General features: G+C 52.0%; 1 protein-coding gene across 3 annotated transcripts; it reads right to left on the reverse strand.

The window, feature by feature from the left end:
* Positions 1 to 741: 741 nt before the first annotated feature.
* Positions 742 to 2,485, reverse strand: C1QL2 (complement C1q like 2). Of its 3 annotated transcripts, none has more exons than XM_040637814.1 (3): positions 2,134 to 2,485; positions 1,802 to 2,088; positions 742 to 1,164 (listed from the first exon to the last, which is right to left on the reverse strand). In XM_040637814.1, the coding sequence occupies exons 1-3, from the start codon at positions 2,483 to 2,485 to the stop codon at positions 985 to 987; spliced, it is 819 nt and encodes a 272-aa protein (XP_040493748.1). In that variant the 3' UTR covers positions 742 to 984. The 3 variants fall into 3 exon arrangements, with proteins under 3 accessions (XP_040493748.1, XP_040493749.1, XP_040493747.1); XM_040637815.1 differs by having other exon boundaries at positions 1,802 to 2,055; positions 2,104 to 2,485; XM_040637813.1 differs by having other exon boundaries at positions 1,802 to 2,485.
* Positions 2,486 to 20,846: the final 18,361 nt, after the last annotated feature.

Consider the following 20,846-nt stretch of genomic DNA (forward strand, 5'->3'; position numbering starts at 1 on the left):
CCTGCTGGCAGGTGCCTCATTCATGCCTCCCATTTGCAGATGACCGATGACCCTGACTTCTTTTCCCCTCCCTTCTCCAGAAACTCTTGCCCTTTGACCTCCTCCCACAAGGCTATTCTCTCCAGGGGCTTCTAACTTCCCCCCACCCTCCTCTGGGCTCTTACAGTTCAGGGCTACAGCCCAGGGGAGCACATCCCCAAAGGGAGGGAGGCTGCCACCCCATCTCCCCACGTCTCTTCACCCACCCCAGGTGGCAGGGCTAAGGCAGCGGCTGGCAAGCAGGAGATGAGGCTACTCAGGGCCTAGTTAAGGTCTTTACACCAAGGTGGATGTCTGGAGGCCCCCCATCCTGGGGCCACACTGAGAGAGAGTCGGAGCCCATGGTCTAAAAACATAATTTAATGTGTCAAGGTGGGTCTGACTCAGGAGTGCGGTGGAGAGGTGCATTTTCCATTTGCGGGGGTTCTGCCGCGGGGGTGGTTTTTTGCTGATGGACAGGGAAATTTGCACAGGTATTTTGGGTCACAAAGAAGGATAGCCCCAGGGAGTTCCTGCTCACTTTGGCCTACCTCGCTGGCCAGGGCTGAGAGCTGTCCGTCTCAGGGCACTCGGAGAAGGAGGGGGACTGGAAGGGCAGGCCTCCCGCCAGGCCTGTCCAGTCCAATCAGGTTTGCAAAGTCTCAACGGAGCTGCCTCCGCCTCCGCCTCCGGGGATCGGGTTCAGGCTCACCTTGCCACTTGGGCATTCCCTTCTCCCTCCCCAGGCTGGGGACCGGGACCGGGAGGACAGCCCAGAGCGGGGCGTGGTGAGTTGCAGACACACTGAGGTCGGAGCGGGGCAGGGAGGACAGCAGGGACGCGTCTTTTCCGTAGATGTCAGGAAGTGTCATGAAGGGAGAGTGGTCCTCTCCAGCCAGGAATATCAGCTCTCCGACACGGGCACAGAGCGGCCTGAAGCCACTCCGCCCCGCGCTCCTTGCGCTCCTAATCCGGGTACAGAAGAAAACCCGAGAACGTGCTGTATTTGTTGTTGTTGCCTCCGTGCGCCTTCCCGCCGTCCAGCTTCACGTACACCTCGTCCCCTGAATCGAGGTGCAGCACTACGCTGTTACTGGCGTAGTCGTAGTTCTGGTCGGCGTCCTGAGCGATGGCACTGGCCCGGACCTGGGGGCGAGCCGCCAGAGCGGGTGGGCCAGGGCACCCCTGCCTGGGCCTTGCCCAACCCCCACATGGCGCCCCCCAACCCTCGCCGGCCTTCTGCCCGCGGCTCCAGGGTCCACGCTCCCACCCGGGCTTCTCTCTCTCTCCTCTCCCTCTCCCCAACTTGGCCAGCTCCTTTCCGGTCCCCTCCTCTAGGCAGCCGGCAAGTCAAGTCCCGGAAGAAAGGACAGAGGGGGCTTCATAAACCCTGACCCAGCGGGGAAGGGGGAGAACCAGGGGACCAGGCGGAGAAGAAAGAAGACTGGAGGGCAAAGGGGCGACGGGAGCGAAAAGGGAGAACTAAAGAAGAATGAGGTTTCCGAGGTGCCCGCGGGGCTGCTGGCGGGGACGCTAGTATCTGGAAAGTGCAGGTGGCGGGGTCTCTGGGCGCTCGGGGCACAGCCTGCCGCGCCACACGGGGGCAAACGCCACCAGGGCGCACCCGGAAGCTGGATGCGGCGGCGCGCTCCCTCCCGGGGCTCGCCCGGACGCTCGCGAGTGGGGAGAAAGGAGTCTGGTTTCCCAGGCGGTTTGGGGCGCGGGGTGGGGAGGAGAGGCTGCGGGGATTCGCGAGGGCCGGCGGCGGTGAAGGGTGACTGACCTGCCCGTTCTTGCAGAGGTCCGCCCACATGCTGGTGCCGTCGCCGCCGCGCATGAGGATGTGGTAGGTGAAGAAGTAGATGCCGCGCACCTGGCAGCTGAACTTGCCGGTAGTGGGGTCGTAGTGATTGCCGAGATTGGTGACCACGTCGTCGAACTTGAGCACCTCGTAGCCTTCGTGCGGGCTCTTAAGACCCACGTAGAAGGCGATCTTGGGGCCGCTGAAGGCGGCACTCAGCGCGCCGGTCACTTCGCCTTCGGAGTCGCCGCCGCCCCCGGTTCCGCCACCTACCACCCCAACACCGCCTGTCGCGCCCGCCGTCAGCTGCAGGCCGGGCAGCCCGGGCCGCCCCGAATCGCCCTTCTCCCCCGGGGGACCCCTGGGTCCAGGCGGGCCCGGCTCTCCAGGGGGCCCCCGCGGCCCCGGCTTGCCGGGTCGCCCCGGGTCGCCCTTGGGTCCCTGGATGAAAGGAGGCGGAGGGTTGGCGCTCAGGTCCTGCATGACTTCCAGGGCGGCCGTGCTGGGTCCGGGCGGCGGCGCCTTGGCGCCAGCGGGCCCCCCGCCGGGTGCGGCGCTGTACGGGTCGCAGATCATGCGGCAGGTGCCCATCATCTCGTAGTGCGCCGCGCCGGGGGGCGCCGCCTGCAGCAGCAACGGCACGGCGATGAGCAGCCCCAGCGCCATGGCCAGGAGCACGCCGACGGCCGCCAGGCAGGCGCGCCGCCGCCGCTGCCACAGCCGGGAGGCGACCGCCACCAGCTCCTCCTTGCCGCCCGGGGAGGTAATGGTGGGGCGGCGCGGGCGGCCCCGCTCCCCGCGCTCGGGGGCCGACTCCGCGGATCCCGGCCGCGTCCCCGACGTGGCGACCCCCTGCTCCGGGCGCCCGACCACTTCTAGCGAGAGGCGCCTCGGCCCAGGTGCCAGTGCCAGCCGCGCTGGGGCTGCTCGGGGAAGCCGCGGAGCCCGGCGCGCATGGCGGGGGGCGCCCAGGCTGAGCCCGGCGCCCCACGGGTCCGGGCGGCGGCGGCGGCGGCGGCTGCGGAGCGCCGGGTGCAGCGGCGGCGTCCCGCGCGGGCTCGGCGGCGCTGCCTCCTCAACCCAGCTTGCCGGGGCTCGGCGCGCAGTGAGGGCGCCCCGGCTCCACGGCGCGCTCTGCTCTGCTCTCCCGCTGCTCGCTGGCTCCCGCGCGGAGGGGGGACCCAGCTACCCTGACGTAAGGAGTCCGGGGCTGAGCGGCGGAGGCGGCGAGGCAGCGCGCGCTGCCATCACTCGGGAGACGGCGCCCTCATGTCATCAGCCTTCGGTCCTCCTCCTATCCCGCGGCGTCCTCAGCAGAGGCGGCGAAGGCTTGGTTCCTCCTGCGGCGCCCGCGAGCCACAAGTGGGCGCAGCGGGCGCATCCCCGGCCCCCGCGCCTCTGACACACCCACCCGCGGCCCCCCTCGCGCGCCTCCCACCCACCGCACACCCACGCCCACGCGCGCACTCACCGGCGGACCGGCACCGCCGCCCTGTCTCTAAGGTTCCCGGAATCCCGGTGCCAGCACGGTCGTTTGGGGAGGGGTCACCTAATCCATCCCCCCCCCTTCCTGCAAGCGGGACCAGACGTCAACCCACCAAGTCAAGGAGCTCAGTCTCTTGAGGCCCTGGAACGAAGGACTCTCTGAAAACCCTCCTGACTTCTTCAGAATGAAAAAAATCTTGCTTCTGGAAGGTCTTCCGCACACCTAGCCCGAGAACTCCAAGCTGTTAAACGGGCTCCAGCAACTCTTTGAGTGATTCTTTGAAAAGCTCAAAGCCCCGATACAAGAGTTTATGAGCCTTGGCCCCTTTCTGCCACCAAGAAAATCATTGGCCCTTATCCTCTGTATAAAGATCATTTAAATGCAAATCCTTGACACCCAGCGCTTGGTGGTAACCTTGGGATACCCAGCTCCCACTCCCCGCCCACCGCTACCAGGCAGATCCACACACAGGTTCCTTTGAACATCCCCGGCTCCCTCCTACTGAGGTGGGTTTAGTTATACATTAAAAAAAAAAAAAAAGTCCAAAGCCATTCTGAGCCAAAGTTTTGAATAAGCGGTGACGCCAGATTTAGAGAAGAATTATCCATCTCCAGTGCAGCATGTGAGGATAAAGGAAGGATGGGAAATGCTCCTGTGTCCTGGGAAGACCAGAAATGCACAGCCCCGGTCTTCTGACACCCTGAGCAGCTAGCAGCTGTGTGACTTTGGGCATTCTCTTCTCTGAAACTACCTTCCTAAAGCGCCTGCTGTCCCCCACCCCTGCCGTGGGCATGCACCTGGCCAGGCCTGGGAAGAAAGTCCAAGTGCTGCTATCAGTGCTTGGCAAGGCATCAGCATCTCTGGAAGAACCGTGCACCCTCCTGAGGCTATTGCTTTGAGAAGAACGTACATTTATTAGGTATTGTGTTCTTGTGGGTCGCTTAAAAACCCATTTTGTTTCCCCACCCCACCCCATGATGCTCCAGCCTCTTTCTTCATGGGTGTGTTTCCCAGGGCAGAGCATAAGATCTGTCACCTGGTGCATACAGGCCTTCAGTACATATCTGTGGAGAAGATGACTGGACCCAGTCTGAAGCCGACTTTACCCAGGGGAGAAGAGGGAGGAGGAACTCATTTATTGGGCACCCACTTTGATGCATCAGGCGCTTTGCACGTGCTCTTTCACTTTCTCCTTCCAACATCCCTATGGATTAGCAATTACTCTCCCACTGTAGAGATAAGAAAACAGAGGTTTTGAAAGTGTATAGTGCTTCCCAGTGTCCCCCGCCCACATGACAGAGCTCAACTCCTCATTCCCTGACCAGGGGCTCTGAGAACCTGGCAGTGAACTCTATTGTCAGCTAGCTCCTGGATACATTCTTCATTGGTTTGCTGAGTCCTGGGAGCCCTCCATTCCCCTCCCTAGAGTCACCCCTAAAACTCGTGAGCCATGGTGATTCCAGGAGCCACGCCATCCCAGGTCTGCAACTTCGTATCTATGTGACTTTGGGCAATTGCTTCACCTCTCTGAGCCTCAGTCTCCAAGTGTGAAGAATGGGAATGCCAAAAGTACCTGTCTCGGAGTTATTAAGAGTCTAAATGAGTGAATTAATGTAAAGGCCTTAGACTAATAGCTGCTCAGTAAAGGTTAGCTTTATTATTATTAACTATTGATACCTTAGACCCCCACCACCATGATCGAGGCCACTGAGATGAGACATGTGGGTAGTAAGTAGGGTGGGGGGTAGATTTGTGAATTAAGAAAGCAAGAGACCCAAGCTCACCCACATGCTCTATCCTTCCCCAAAGGAGAGAATGGGGACTGGACAACCCCTCCCACACTCCCCTCAGGCTGCCCTGCTCTGGCTGCCTTCCCTCCACCAAAAGTGTCCAAAATGTTTCCTGTCCCACAATTCCACCTGCAAAAACGTTTTCCAGGCAGATAATCACTCAGTTTGAATTCCCCAGCCCTGTAGACCACCATCCCCAAATCCCCGTGTTTTCACCCCTGCAGAATCTGGGCAGGAAAGAAGTAAGGAGGGGCAAATGTTTGAGACCTAGGCTTTCACCCTCTCAGACTCAAGCAAAGCAAACTTTCCTGGGGATCAGCATTCCTGGGAGCACTGATGGCTTACAGGGAGGAGGGCTTCTTCTCAAGGCCAGCACTCCACCGGGAGCAGGGACGGTGGCAGCTAGAACTGGTGGAGAGCAGGCAGCCTTCTGCCCCAGACCACATGAGTCATCAGGTCCTTCCCCTGTCCCTCTCCCTCCCTCTCACCATGGCAGAGTCAGACAGAGTGGCCTGCTGGAGCATTTGACGCCCCTCCGCATCAGCCTGGCTTCTGCTCTCCCTGAGTGATTCGAGTCATCAGTGACTGTCTTCTCATTAATATTAATTATGACCTTTCTTAGCATATTGCCTTCCATTTAGACCATGGTTTTACATTTTAAGGCCCAGTAGTGACTCAAATCTGCCTCAAATTGCCACCAGTAAGCCAGCCTGCACTTCTTGCACCAACACCTGCACCTTCTCACAAAGCTCTTGTGGGCTGTGACGTACAGTTGAATAGTTGGTCACACATTGTCTTATCTGACATTCTAATGGCCCCCACCAGGAATGAGCCCCACTTTTCATTCATCTGTACCCTAGCGTCTTCAGTGTGGGACACCAGTCCCTGCTCATATCTCTGGACTCAGCCCTAAGTATCCTTCAAGTTCCAGCTAAGTGTCACTTCCTTGTCCGAAGTCTTTCTGACCCGTCTCTAAGCAGAGTTGACAATTCCTTCCCATGTACCCTTAAAGCACCTTGAATGAGTATACCTGAGTGGCTCAGTAGGTTAAGGGTCCCACTCTTGATTTTTGCTCAGGTCACAATCTCAGAGTCGTGAGATTGAAACCCAAATCAGCTCTGTGCTGGATGTGGAGCCTGCTTAAGATTCTCTCTCTCCTTCTCCCTCTGCCTTCCCCCACACTGCTCTCTCTCTCTCTCTCGCTCTCAAAAGAAAAAAAAAAGTCCCTTGAATATACATGCCCCTGCCATCGTATATCATATGACCAAGTATTTGTTTACTTATTAGCCTCCTCCACCAGGCCGTGAGCTCCAGTAGGTGAGGAATCATATCATTCATTTGTTCCACAAATATTTATTCACCCCTACTGTATGCCAGGCACTGTGCTACATGCACTCAGCACAGTGGTAAACAGCACAGGTCCTGTCCATTCTAGCTATACTGCAGGGCTCCCTATACCTCTTTCCACTTGTGTCACTTGGGTTTATATTTAAATAGCTACTACCTGGCATAGCTGTTTGTTAGCATGCTTTCTTTGAATTAGATCTGTGCCCCCAAATGGACTGTAAGCTCTTTAGAGACATCATCTTGAATACATTGGCTGATCTCCTACCTCCATCCCCAAGGGGAAGGGCAGCATGAGATAAGATCAGAGTTAGGGAGGGGCCACATTACACAGGGTCCTGGGGTCCTGTTAAAAGGTCTGGATTTTACGCTGAGTGTAGTTGAGAGCCCCTGAAGGAGTTTAAGTTCCATCTCCATTTTGCAAACTACAGCCTGATTGCTCTGCGGTGAATGGTGTGAGGGAGGGAATAGAAATAAGGAAACGAGTTTGGCAGCTATTATGTTATCCAGGCAAAAGGTAATGGTGGCTTGGTGTGGGATAGTAGAAGAGAAGTAGGTGAATTCCAGATGCATTTTGAACATGGAATCCATGGGTCTTGCTGATGGATTCAAGATGGAAGTTAAGAGAGGAGGAAGAGGATGAGAAATCAAGGTCACCTCCTGATATGGCGTCAGCAGCTGAGTGAATGGACATGGCAGGGGGATATTTGAGGAAGAATAATCTATTGTGGGAGATGGGAGGTAGGAAGTGGAAGGAATTGTGAGCCCAGTATGGTAATGTTAAGTTTGAGTTATCGGTGAAATATTTGACGAAGACAGCACCTGGGTGGTATATATGAGTCTAGTACTCAGAGGTGAGGTAAAAAATGGAGATACAGACCACAAAGGCTTCACAATACAGATTATGTGTAGCTTTGAGAGTGAAGAATGGAGAATGGGGGAGAGAGAGAGAGAGAGAGAGGGAGAACCCAGTCTCATGATGAACGAGCTCTCCACCCCAGTCATTCTGAAGCTGGGGAGAGAACAGGAAATCTGCAACAGAGATTGAAAAGAAGTAGCCAGAGCAAGGAAGAAAACTAAAAGGATGACTTACAGAAAAGAGCATTTCAAGATATTTGGAAAGCTGCTAAGAGAATAAGGTGAGGACAAAAAGTATCCAGTGGATGTGGCAGCATAGAAGTTATTGGGGACTGTGGGAAGGATAATGGCATGTGCTCACAAAACCATCTCCTTTTCCTCTTGGGCACAGCCAAACTGCATTTCCCAGCTTCCCCAGCAGACTGGTGAGGACATATGCTTGAACTCTGGCCAAGAGAATGTGAGCAGAAGTGATATAAGCCATTTTCAGGCCTGGCCCCTATAATTTCCCATGTAATCTTCCAAGCTCTCTTTTCCTTTATCTGGCAGCTAGACCCAGAGGCTCCTGACGTCCCAGGGGGTGCAGAGCCACTTGATGAACGGACCCTGAGTCTCTGAGTGACTGCGTGGAGCAGAGGCCCTCTCCCCTCTTGCCCACACCAACCCACACTGAACCATGAACTGAGTGAGAAATAAATCTGGATTGTATTAAGTTACTAAAATTCGGGGCTTATCTGTCACAGCAGTTGGCCTTGCCTGACTAATAAAGGACTTTAATAAGACCCTTCCTAGTCAGGAGGCTGGAGAAAGCACTGGTTTGCAATGAACTCAAGATGTGTGTTAGATGAAGAAAGGGAAACAGTGTGCACAGACAACTCTTGAGAAGCTTGAGAAGGAAGGGGACAGAGAACTGGGGTGGCAGCCAAATGCTGCTGTGGGATCCAGGAAGTGAGGTTAATGGTGGGAGAAAGATGGGCATGTTTATTTGCTAGTGAAAATGATATAATATGAAGGGGGAAATCAACAATCAAGAGGGAACCAGGATAACCCAATGCCTGAAGTTCTTAGTAACCAACTCAGAACAGAAATGCATTAGAAGTTTGATATCTTTAGTAATAATAACAATAGATAATGTTTACTGAACACTCACTACCACCAGGGACTACACCAAGAGTTTTAAATACATTCATTCTTTTAATGTTCTGTGGGATGTGTGCCCTGCTTTACAGATGAAGAAGTGGAGATAAATTTATATATTTACAAATATCATTGTTGTATGTAATTTCCCAATAGTTGCTCCATATCCTGTTGGGATCCCAGCCACTAGGCCATTCTGCCTGAAGGTTTCGTGTGTGCTACTTTTCTCTCTCAGCTAAATGTAAGCCTTGTAAGGGCAGGAACTATCATAAGAACATGGTAAGGGGCTCCAGAGTGGCTCTGTTGGTTAAGTGTCAGACTCTTGGTTTTGGCTCAGGTCATGGTCTCAGGGTCTCAGGGTCCTGGGATCGAGCCCCACATCTGGCTCTGCACTCAGTGGGGAGTGTACTTAAGGATTCTGTCTCTCCCTCTGCCTCTCCCCCCTCTCGTGGGCTCTCTCTCCATCTCAAATAAATAAGAGAATCTTAAAAAAAATAAGAATATGGTAAGTGTTTAATAAATATCTATAGTTCTTTACTATGGTATGTTGTTTGAAAATTTCCCTTATCTCATGTCATGGTTTGCTCAAAAAGACACTTTTTATGGTGGAAGAGTAAGAAAGGAGAGCAAGGAGGGGGCACTAACTTTACCAGCCATGCAGTTTCCTGCCAGCCTTTGCAAAAACCAAAATGGTTTTGGTTCTCTCCCTCCCTCCTCCCCCCTCCCCTCTCATCTTTTTTTCCTTCCTTATGCATTCGTTTATTTGCTCATTCATTCTCTCAGTAAGAATTTTATTGAGCACCTACGATATTCAGGACACTGCCGTGCAGGGGTGGGATCGGGTGAGGTGGGTAGGAGCTGGAGAGTGAGGATTCAAGAATGATGACCTTGCTGGGCACCTGGGTGGCTCAGTTCGTTTAGCTTCTGCCTTCAGCTCAGGTCATGATCCCAGGGTCCTGGGATGGAGTCCTGCATTGGGGACCCGCCTCAGCGGGGAGTCTGCTTCTCTCTCTACCCCTACCCTCTGCTCATGATCTCTCTGTCACTCTCTTTCTCAAATAAATGAATAAAATCTTTAAAAAAAAGAAAAAGAGTTAAAGAGCTTATAGTCCAGTTGGAGGGACAAGACTAAAAAATAGAAAGCAGCCGAACAGCCATGTAAGATATCTATTAGGTGGTGTAGACAAGGGGTATAGACAGGAAGAGGCTGCCAAAATCAAGTCACTATGGCCACAGCATTTAGAAAGCTTGTCCAAAGATAAAGAGACAAAGCATAACCTTAAAGGACAAGTAAGATTTGAACTGATAGAAGACCTGGGTGCAGAAAGGAGATGGAGCCCTTCAAGGGGTGACTGGGGCACAGTGAAGAGACTGGTCTATAGAGTGAAGGGATCTGTGTAGGACTGGCGTAGACAATAAGTTGCATGTATCCTTTCCTATCTTTCCTTTCCTATCAAGTCTCCAGTCCCCACAAACATTGATCACTGTGCACTTCAGCTTCATTTTTTAAAAAAGATTTTATTTATTTATTTGAGAGAGACAGAGCACGCATGAGCAGGGGTGTGGGGGGCAGAAGGAGAGGGAGAAGCAGACTCCCTGCTAAGCATGAAGCTCATGTGGGGCTTGATCCCAGGACCCCGAGATTATGATTTGAGCGAAGTCAGGTGCTTAATCAATGGGGCCAGCCAGGCGCCCCTCTATTTTCTTTATGCACCACTTGTGGACTTTCTGGAGATACTATAGTAGCCCTTGCCCTGTATATTCAGCCCCCAGCTCCTCAGTCTTCCAGTGTGTTTACTGAGTGATTGCTTTGAAAGGAAAATGCTGGGCACTATAGCAGGCATTCTTTGGGGGTATGGATACCAATACCCAGTCCTTTCAAGCAGGGACAAGTGCCCCGCAGTCGCGGGCCAGAGGAGGAGTGAGGCTGCTACACAAGCTCCCTCTGTTCTCAGAGGCTGGGCCACCGTGACCCGAGGGCTCCTTCTCATTTCCAGCTTTGGCTCCTGAGATGCTCACAGCTGAAGGGGGTGGGGGAAGAACCCTCCAGCTTCAGCCCCTGAAGATATCCAGACAGCCCTACTCAGGGACCAATGAGGAAGCACCTGCCAGGCCCATTAGCCCAGAAGCAGCAGCAACACGTTTGAGTCAAGAGGGTCAGCCAGCCCCTGAAAGCCCTCACCTGGCCCTCTCAGAGACTGACTGGGGCTTTAATTATCTGCGGAGTTCGCCCCAGCTGGGTCTTTACAGAGCTGTGGATCTGTAGCTGTCCCTGGTCTGCCTTCTCCAGAGCCCAAGTGCCCTATAAGGTCCCCAGCTTCCAAAGACAGCTCTGTCTCAGACAGAAACCCCAGGTGATCGTGAGTCAAGCTGGGGCTCCCCCACTGAGCCAGCTTTGTTCCCACCATGGGCCAGCCGGTCCTCTAGCAGGCAAGGTGGTGCCGTTTAACCACTCCTCCATGAAGCAAATATTTATTGAGTGCCTACTGTGCACAAGATAAGGGGGAAATCCAGCCAAAAGCAGAAACATTCTGCTCCTTGCTGGTTGAAGTAAGCCTATACAGATTACCTTTCCATCTTCCTCTTTTGCCTCCCTGATAACATCCACCAACATGGACCTGCCTCACCTGAGCCACTTATGATCCAGGGCTGGGGTGACACATGTGACACATGACAATCTCAGATGGCCCTTGCATTATCCTGTTTTCTCTGAGTGACTTTTCCTCTTTAGGAGGCTGTATGTTCTTCAGCAAAGACCCTGCCATTTGTTCTCCTCATCTCCACAGGGCTGGCCCTGGGACTGAACACTCAACATGCATTTATGAGATGGAGCAGAATGAGACAGGGGAGCCCAGTGGTGGGTGTTTTTTACCCCTGGGCAGCACAGCAAGCTGCCAGGAGCTCCAGAGGCCACCAGAGAACCTTCTTATTTGTTTTTTTCCTTGCAGGCTTGTGCTTCTCTTGTGCTGTTAATAAAGTTTCCACGTCCTGAAAACACGTATTGTTTGTGGAGGGAAGCAGGCATTTGATTCAAAAGTTCATCTGAGACCATAAGGATTTCCCCTAGAGGGAGACTCAGCCCTTTTTCAGGCAGATGTGGAACTTAGCCCTGGAGCAGGGCCCTCTACCCCTGCACCATTAATGGGCAGTTACTTTAGGCTAAGCCCTGAAGATACAGACAAGGCAGGGAATCCAATAGAGTGCCACAGTGCTCCTGGGACCTCAGCTATCTCTGTGCACCCTTGGAGCACCCGGATATATCTTCTGGTTCCATCACCCTCCTTTGGTACCGTTTTCTGGGTCCCTAGCCAGCATTTTTTCCCCTTTGGGACCCTGTGTCCATTTGATGAGATATGAGCAGAGGGGGATATAGAAGACAGTGAGTCCAGCTAAGATCCCATCTGTGCAGTGCAAAAATATCCTGTGATTCTCTCAAAACCCGGTCCTACCAGTGCAGCGTCTGTCTGCTTCTTGAGCACGAAGTCCAGGCCTTCCCCAGGGCTCACCTGGCAGGCTGGCGCTGTCCGTGGTGCTAATGGCTGTGGCTGCCAGACTTCCTTTGGCAGGAAGGAATCGGGTTTCAGAAATCCAAGAACTAACTCATGTTCCCAGGCTTTAATGTGAAGCCACAGCTCTTCGTGGAAACACTGGACACTCTACATATACCCTCCCTCTCCCAGCCTCACCCTTGCACAGGAGACTTCCCCTGCTGGCTGGACCAGAGGTTGGGTAGCTTGGAAAAACTGTTCTTCCCCCTCTGCCTGTCCATTTCCTTTCTCTTGGCTTCTTGCTCTGTGTTGTACCCACCCTGACACACACACACACACACACACACACACACACACACACACACCATGAAACTCAGCTATAATGAGGCAACCACTAACCTTCTCCAACAGCCACTTCTCCTCCCAGTCAGGAAAGAGAGAAATCAAGCACAAGGCTAAAGGTGCAGCTGTGACAACACCAAAAGGGCTTCCATCAAATTCTGATGGTTTTTGTTTCCCTGCATTTAAAGTGTGCGAAGGAGTGCATGGTCTTGGCAGATTCTGTTAGGGAGGGCTGCAGCTCTGGGAGAAGACGGCACCCATCAGGATTGATTAGAGATCATCAGGGACTAGAGAAGTCCTCCAGCCCCCAAACAAAGGGTCCAGCCTCTATTGGAGTCACTCTCAGGGACAAGACTGCAATTCCCAAAGGGTTTTCCATGTGTTCATTCTTGAAAGAAAAAAAAATGTATTGTTAAATAAAATGGGTATGGAAAACTTTTGTCCAAAAAATGTGCATGTGTGTGTTTGTTTTGCTGCTATATTTTTTGGAACCTTTACTAGGCCAATAGTCATTGTGCTATTTTCTCTGACATATTTGGCCAGATTTTATGTACTACCTGGAGCTTGGATTCTAGAACATTCTTGCTTGAGTTCCAATCTTGGCTCTGCTGTTGACTAGCTGTCTTGCCTTGAGCAAGCCTCTCTGTGCTACTGTCTCCTCCTCGGTGAAATGGGGATAACAGTAGTGCCTACCTCAGAGGGTCACTGTGAAAATTCAATGAGTTAATACATTGAGAGCTCTTAGAAGAGTGCTTGGCATGGAGTAAGCCCTACTGTTACCTGACTTTATTATTTGCAGGGGCACTAATATTTGTGAAACCCAATCTGGGAAATGCTGGATTAAGGCACTGTCTCCAGGAGGATCCCGCAGAAATGCCACAGAGCCTTTGCACAAGCTGTTTCATTTTTACCACGTGGAACGTTCCTCTTACTACTTCAAACTCCTGATGAATTCCTTTTAGCCTTCAAAACCCAATTCAAAAGTCTCCTCCTAGAAGTAGCCTTCTGTGAATCTCTGAAACGGAAGGTAGTTGCTCTAAAATCTTGGAGTGACATCTTGGCTTGTGATCACCTTTGATTAGGGAATTTGCCACAGTCAGTTGCAACCATTACTCTACATGCCTCTCTATCCCAATACACTATGAACTCTTTGAGAGCAGGAACTAGAGTCTAAAAAAAAAAAAAAAAAAAAAAAAAAAAAAAAAGAACTAGAGTCTATTTATTCCTAGCACCCCAGTGCATAGCATAACACCTGGGATACCCATGGTGCTCATCAAGGGCATAATTAATGAACTAATTCATTGTGCACGCTTGCACGTTGCCAGGGAGAGTGACCCATGAAGTCCTCTACCATTCACTACCATCATGAATGGCTCATGCCTCCTCCTTCCACTAACCAGCTGTGTGACCCTGAGCAAGTCACTTCTCTTCCCTGAACATATTCCTCATCTTAAAAGGTTAGCAATGCTCCTTACCTCTTGGGTTTGAGGGAGGATTGGAGGAAAATGTCAACCCTGCCCATCCTCTTCCTCTCCACACACACATACACACACATATCTTGGGCTTTTCTGGGTGAAGAAAAGAGAGGAAAAGGAAAGCAGGATCAAGGGATGTGCATGAGGAGGTGTGGGGAGGGGCGGGATGGTAACAGTTCAATTTCAAGTGTCCTGATAGCTTCCCCTTAAGTGCACCTAACCTGACTAGTCTGCTGACTTCATGCAAGATTCTGGAGCATGCATTGAGGGGAGGGAACCTTCCAGAAGCCTGTGCCTCGCAAAAATGAGGGCAAGAATTCACAATGTCATAGCTGGACCTTCACTTATGCTAAGTGAAATAATTCAGGAAAGACAAATTCCATCTGAATTCACTTATGTGTGGAATCTAAAAAACAAAATGAACAAACAAACAAGACCAGAAACAGACTCATAAATATGGAGAACAAACTAGTAATTGCCAGAGGGGCAGTGGGTGGGGGCATGGGCAAAATAGGTGAAGGGGACTAAGAGATACAAATTTGCAGTTATAAAATAAATAAGTCACGGGGATGAAAAGTACAGCATAGGGAATAGAGTCAATAATACTGTAATAATGTTGTCTGGTGACAGATGGTGAGTACACTTATCATGGCGAGCATTGCATAATCTATAGAACTGTCAAATCAATATGCTGGGCACCTAAAACTAACATAACACTGTATGGTAACTACACTTCAATTAAAAAAAAAAGTGAGGGCAAGGAATTAATGTCACCAAAGGAAGCCCCCTCCCTGCCACTGTCCTCCCTCCTGCAAGTCCAGGCCTTACCAAGAGTCTACAGTCACTCTCTCTCCCAGCCTCATATTCCCCCCTCTGTCAGATGGTGTAATCACTCGAGCCCTGTTTAACTCAGAGAGGGGAGAAGGTGAGTAATGGAGTGAGCATCTCCCTGGACAGGCTCTGGGAGGCAGACCAGGAGCGGGGACATTCTCTCTGGGCCATAGCTCCTGTCCCCCAGCCACTCAGCCAGTCCCCAAGTCACGGAGTAGAGGTGCCTCCCCTGCTCTTCCCTCCTCTTCCTTCTGTGAGAGCAAAAATGGAATCATAGCACTAGGCTGGAGTTCACTGGCCCCTCCCAGGAAAAGGCGGCTCCCCCAGAGGCCAGTGCAGTTCATTCACAAGGACCTATGGCTAGAAGGGTGGGATCAGTGAGGACAGCTCAGTGAAAACAGTGTTTCAAGTGGAGTTGGGCATGGTGGTCTCCCCCACCGCAGCTGCCAACACTGGTCTCCAAGCTCTTAGCTCCAACCCACCCCAACCCAGGCCTCACATCTTTCCTATCCTCCAAGACCCCAAATAATCCCATTCAGCCCCTGTACCATGCAACAAAGTCATTCTCTGAGAGTGAGCACAGCTACCTGAAAATACATACACCCTAGAGGAGAGTAACCTATTGTGTCACTCACACTTTAGTCTGAATTAGTATGATAGAGAATTTCTGCATGAGGAAACACCTTTGCAGCCTGAGATCTGGGTGTCAGGAATGGGAAAGGCTGGCCAGAGGAGAGCAGCATTTGAGGTGAAAAAGAATGGATCCTGGTGCTGGTGCTGGGTTTAGATTCTGGCCTCTTACTGCAGGGTGACGCCCTCTCCGAGCAGAACTTCCTCACCTGTCAAATCTGTGTCACAGCAGCACTTCACAGGTGTGAAGAGGAGCAGATGAGATCATGTATTCAAAGTGCCTGGCATGTAAGGAGCACTCAGGGCATTTTAGTTCTGTTACCCCTGGCCTTCTCCCAGTGAGAGAAGCGACACGAAGCAGGGGACGGGGTAGAGGTGGGAGCCAGACTGAGGCCAAAATCATGTGGTCATGCTGGGAGATTTATTTTTCATCAGCACTGGCCTGGTGTTTTCAGGGGGAGGGAGGTAGATGTGGGGTACAAAGGGCCTCTCTGCCTGCTATTCCTGAGGCTCCCTCTCCAGCAGGGGGAGGGAAGGTGGGCTAGCCTACCTCTCGCCCTTGGTCCTCTCCTCGCTCTCCACCTGGAAACACTCTCCCTGGCCCTTCTCAGCCACCAGTCGGCCAAGCTACTCTGCATGCAAGAGGCTAAGCCAGCTGGCTGAGTGTGGCCCATGTTGACACAAACATGGGAAGGGTCTGCGGGAAACATGGGTGGCCACGGCCTCTGTCTCCAAGAGGAACAGCGAGGGAGCTTCAGGGCCAGGCATCCCTGTGACACCACGGATGTGTGGGGAATGCAAGCAGGCCCGGGGGAGGATGCCACCAGCACCATAGCAAGGGTGACCCGGCCCTCCGGGCTTACAGGGGCTGAGCTTGGCACAGGCGTCATTGCAGCTGACTGTCCTCTGATGGGACGCTTGCTGCTCCTGCCTACCTGAGTCCCAGAGTGGAGAAAGGGGAAGGTGTCTCTGCTGTGTGCCTGCTGTCTGCCCAGGCTTCACTTGTTTCCATGAACTTGTTCCATTAAAATCTGTGCCAAACAGGGACCCAGGTGGTGGTAAAGGCTGCCCCCAATCTGAGATGATTAAGGGCATCTGGGAATTTTTTTTTACTTTTTTTTTAATTAATAATTTTTTATTATATTATGTTAGTCACCATACAGTACATCCCCGGTTTCTGATGTAAAGCTCGATGATTCATTAGTTGCATATAACACCCAGTGCACCATGCAATATGTGCCCTCCTTACTACCCATCACCGGTCTATCCCATTCCCCCACCCCCCTCCCCTCTGAGGCCCTCAGTTTGTTTCTCATAGTCCATAGTCTCTCATGTTTCATTCCCCCTTCTGATTACCCCCCTTTCTTTATCCCTTTCTTCCCCTACCGATCTTCCTAGTTCTTATGTTCCATAGATGAGAGAAATCATATGATAGTTGTCTTTCTCTGCTTGACTTATTTCACTTAGCATTATCTCCTCCAGTGCCGTCCATGTTGCAGCAAATGTTGAGAATTCGTTCTTTCTGATAGCTGAGTAATATTCCATTGTATATATGGACCACAACTTCTTAATCCAGTCATCTGTTGAAGGGCATCTCGGCTCCTTCCACGATTTAGCTATTGTGGACATTGCTGCTATGAACATTGGGGTGCATATGGCCCTTCTCTTTACTACGTCTGTATCTTTGGGGTAGATACCCAGTAGTGCAATGGCTGGATCATAGGGTAGCTCAATTTTTAACTTTTTAAGGGACCTCCACACTGTTTTCCAGAGTGGCTGTACCAACTTGCATTCCCACCAACAATGTAGGAGGGATCCCCTTTCTCCACATCCTCTCCAACAATTGTTGTTTCTTGCCTTGTCTATTTTTGCCATTCTAACTGGTGTAAGGTGGTATCTCAGTGTGGTTTTGATTTGAATTTCTCTGATGGCTAATGATTTTGAACATTTCTTCATGTGTCTGTTAGCCATTTGTATGTCTTCATTGGAAAAGTGTCTGTTCATATCTTCTGAAGGGCATCTGGGAATTTTGACAGGGAAGAAATACATCCTTATTATCACTCAACTAGAAATGTAGCACTTTCTTCCATTCAGAAGGTAAGCAAGGAGCCACAAGGAGAGTTCGCAGTAATTGTGACTTTGTCACCAAGAAGAAACACAGACATTCTCATGGCAAAGAACAGAAATTACAGATGTGATGACATGGGCTCGAAGGACACGTAAACCCTCCCCCAGTCTAGTTAATGGAACGTGTTAATAGAAAAACACACCTAGCATCACATCATAAATTTGTGCCTTAACATAGTTTAATAATTTTTAAAAACTGTCTCCTTTTTAACTTGTGCATTTTGCTTTATGCATAGGAAAGTATCTTTCAGAGGAGGGATCCACGTCCTCACCAGGCTGCAAAAGGGGTGGTTAGTACAAAAAAGGTTAGGAACCTGTCCTCTGGAGCCAGGAATCTCCACTCCTGGCCTGCACCATGCTGTGTGACCGTGAGCCCATCACTCCCTCATTTTATGGATAGGGGATAATACTATACTTGTGATATATGGTGCTCGGAGGGGTCAGTGTGATAGAAGTCTTAGCATACTACCTGCTATACAGTGAGTGTCCTGATACCGAGAGCCTATCACCCTGATTTATCGCCCCTTCCGAGGCACCGGGAGCCTGCCCAGCCCATCTGCAACAGGTAGGATTCCATCGGGGAAATAGAACCAAAAGGACATATATATTATGGGATTTGTTGCAAGTAATTGGCTTAAGTGACTGTGGAGGCAGCTAGGCAAATCTGAAATTTATAGGGTAGGCCACCAGGAAGAGCAGGCTGGAACTTTCTGGCACAGGGACTGAAGCTGCTGTCTGTTCACAGTGGAATTTCCTCTCAGGGAAGCCTTAGATCTGCTCTTGAAGTCTTTCAACTGATTGAGTCAGGCCCACCCAGATTATGGACGTAATCTCTATTTCAAGTCAATTGATTAGAGACACTAATCACATCTACCAAATACTTTCACAGCAACCCTAGATTAGTGTCTGATGAACTGGGAACCGTAGCCTCCCCAAGACGACACATGAGACTGACCATCACACCACCCAAGGAGAAGACGGGGAGGTCCTGGAGAGGTTCACGTGGAGGGAGGGAACTTGGTGGGGGTGGGGGGTAAAGGTGGACCCACTCCCTTAACTCATCAGGACTCCATGAGGCTTTTCATCTGGATCCTTGCTGCCCCCGCCCCCAGCTCACCTCTTTTTGTGTGGGACACCCAGTGTGTCCACAGAAGATGTGGGGGGCCCTGAGAGGTCCCACGAGGCTTTTATAGGATGAGAACCTGGGCCAGGCCTCAGCCCAGACACCAGTTTGAACCAGACATGGTTTTGAGAACCCCGCCTGGAGGCGACAACAGACAGGTAGGGGATAAGAGCCCCTTAGAGGTACATGTCAGGGGCAGGCTTCACCCAGAGAGATAAGAACCTCCATGGGGTGGAATCTGGGGAAGGGGTCTCCCGGGCTGGTTTGACTCACTCTAGAGCGGAATCTTGATTCTAACCGCCAGGGAGACTTTACTCTTGGCTCCATAGCCAGGGGCTTTATGAAGAAGCAAAATGTATTTTAAGCATCACTGATCCAACCTCTCTGCTGAGAATCGTAGATGAGCTCCTGATGGGGTGCGTTTCTGCCTCAGCCTTCCTTCAGGGAAGGGCGGTGGGAAGTCTTTATCAGTTATTCCAGGAACAGCGGCAGATGCAGGTGGGGACACGGCCCCTGTCTCTCTGAGGACAGTGCCTCTAGACATCCTTGTCCCCGTGGTCTGGTGTCCTATGCACACTGAAGCAAGGGTCACGTCCTGCTGGGGGCCCAAACTGGAAGGAGACCCCCCCCCCCCCGCGCCCCGCCCCGCCACCAGAGCTGTGCAGCCCCTTGGCTGTTTCTGTGTGGACGCCCCCTGGTGGCAATGGGCAGTTATTATCGTCCAGTTCCCGGCTCAGGTTCATCTAGGTTAGGCAGCAGAAGCACGAAGGGCGGGTTGGTTCTGTCTGGGGAGGCTAGAGAAGGGTTCTCAGAGGAAGGGGGACAGCTGATCTGGGTTTTAGAAACCAGAGGGTAAGAAAAGAAGAGCTTTCAGGGCCACATGCAAAGGCAGGAGGCATTAACGAGAGGGGATCTTGAACCCCACAGCCTGGTAAAATTTGGGCAGGCCGAGAGAGGAGGGGGTTACTTCCAGTTGGTAGAAATAAAGTAGGAGAGAGCCTGTCGGTAAGGCTGAAAGCAGGAACCAACCTTTGCCAGATCCTGGGTCAATCTGGGCTCTCATTAATTTGGAAACTGGAGAGTCGGATCCTCTAAAGATAGTGGAAATTTTTGTTCTAAAGATCTCCTGTCAATTCCCATTTGTGTGACTCATAAAGTGGCCTGCCGGCAGAAAGAAACAGCTCACCAGTAACAGGAACCAGAAAGGAACCGGGCAGGGAACCACCACCCACAGGCCTAATCCCAGCAATGAGGAGGCCTCCACCTCACTAGCTCTACCACCTAGAGAAGAACCAGAGAGCTTAAACGCCACACCTTTCTACAAAATTACAACATTGGAAGGTGAGAAGGGGAGCAGGTTGCAAGGGACGCACGCATACAGCCCCTGGTCACCTGTGTTCTCATGTAATCCTCATACCAGCTCCTCCAGAAATACGTCACTAGCCCCATTTTACAGATGAGGAAGCTGAAGCTCAGAGAGGTTAAGCAACTTCCCCAAGGTCACCCTGCAATTAGGTAGCACAAGTGGCATTTGAACCCAGTTCTACATGGAGCCTTCACATCCTTTTTGCTGCCTTCCACGAAGCTTTGGACATTAGAAGCAGGTTTGCAAAGGCCATCATGGTCCATTCTCACAAGCCCCCTGGCAGGTGGAGGGCACTGCCCTCAGGGCTATGATCCCAAGTATCAGGAGCTCTATTTGACACATGGTAAGATGGGGGCCTCAGACAGAGTCAGATCCCAGCACAGCTGTCACCAGCCGGGGGTCCTGGACGAGGGACCTCTGTGAGCCTCGGGTTCATCACCTGGACCATGGGACTAAGAGTATGCAGCGTATACCTCAGGTCCATGCCACCTCTGTGCACGCAGGGCCACCCTTCCAACTGCCAGCACCTGCATCTCCGTGCCCAAGGTGCAGAAAATGCTGAGGGGCTGGAGACCCACTCTGCTCCTTTTCCCAGAAGGAGAGAAGAAGCCTGGAATTGGAGCAGCCCGCACCCAGCAGGCTGTGGGAGCTGGTATATCTTTCTAGAGGGATAACTCCGAGACGCATGTGACAGAGCTCTCCCAGCCCAGCCCCACCTGCTTCTCCACTCCCTCCTGGTGTCTCCTGGCCTCACCTGGCCTCACCTCCCAAATGAACCTGGCACTTGCGCTCTGGTCTCGGGTTCTGCTCCCTTGCAGCCTCGTAGGAGCGCCCACGAGACGGCGCATGCGCACTGGCGGCTTGCCGCTTGGTGCATGGAAAGGGGAACATTAAATTGAGAATACTCTAAGATACAAGAATACTTGTATCTCCTCTGTCTTCCGATCCCCAAGAGTATGGCAGGTCCCTGGCTTCTTCTTGCCTCTCTTGAAGCCCTCAGAATTGTCTCAGGCTCTGGAGCCCCCCCCCC

The sequence above is a fragment of the Ursus maritimus genome, unplaced genomic scaffold, assembly GCF_017311325.1.
Source record: "Ursus maritimus isolate PB19 unplaced genomic scaffold, ASM1731132v1 scaffold_1, whole genome shotgun sequence".
NCBI lineage: Eukaryota > Metazoa > Chordata > Mammalia > Carnivora > Ursidae > Ursus > Ursus maritimus.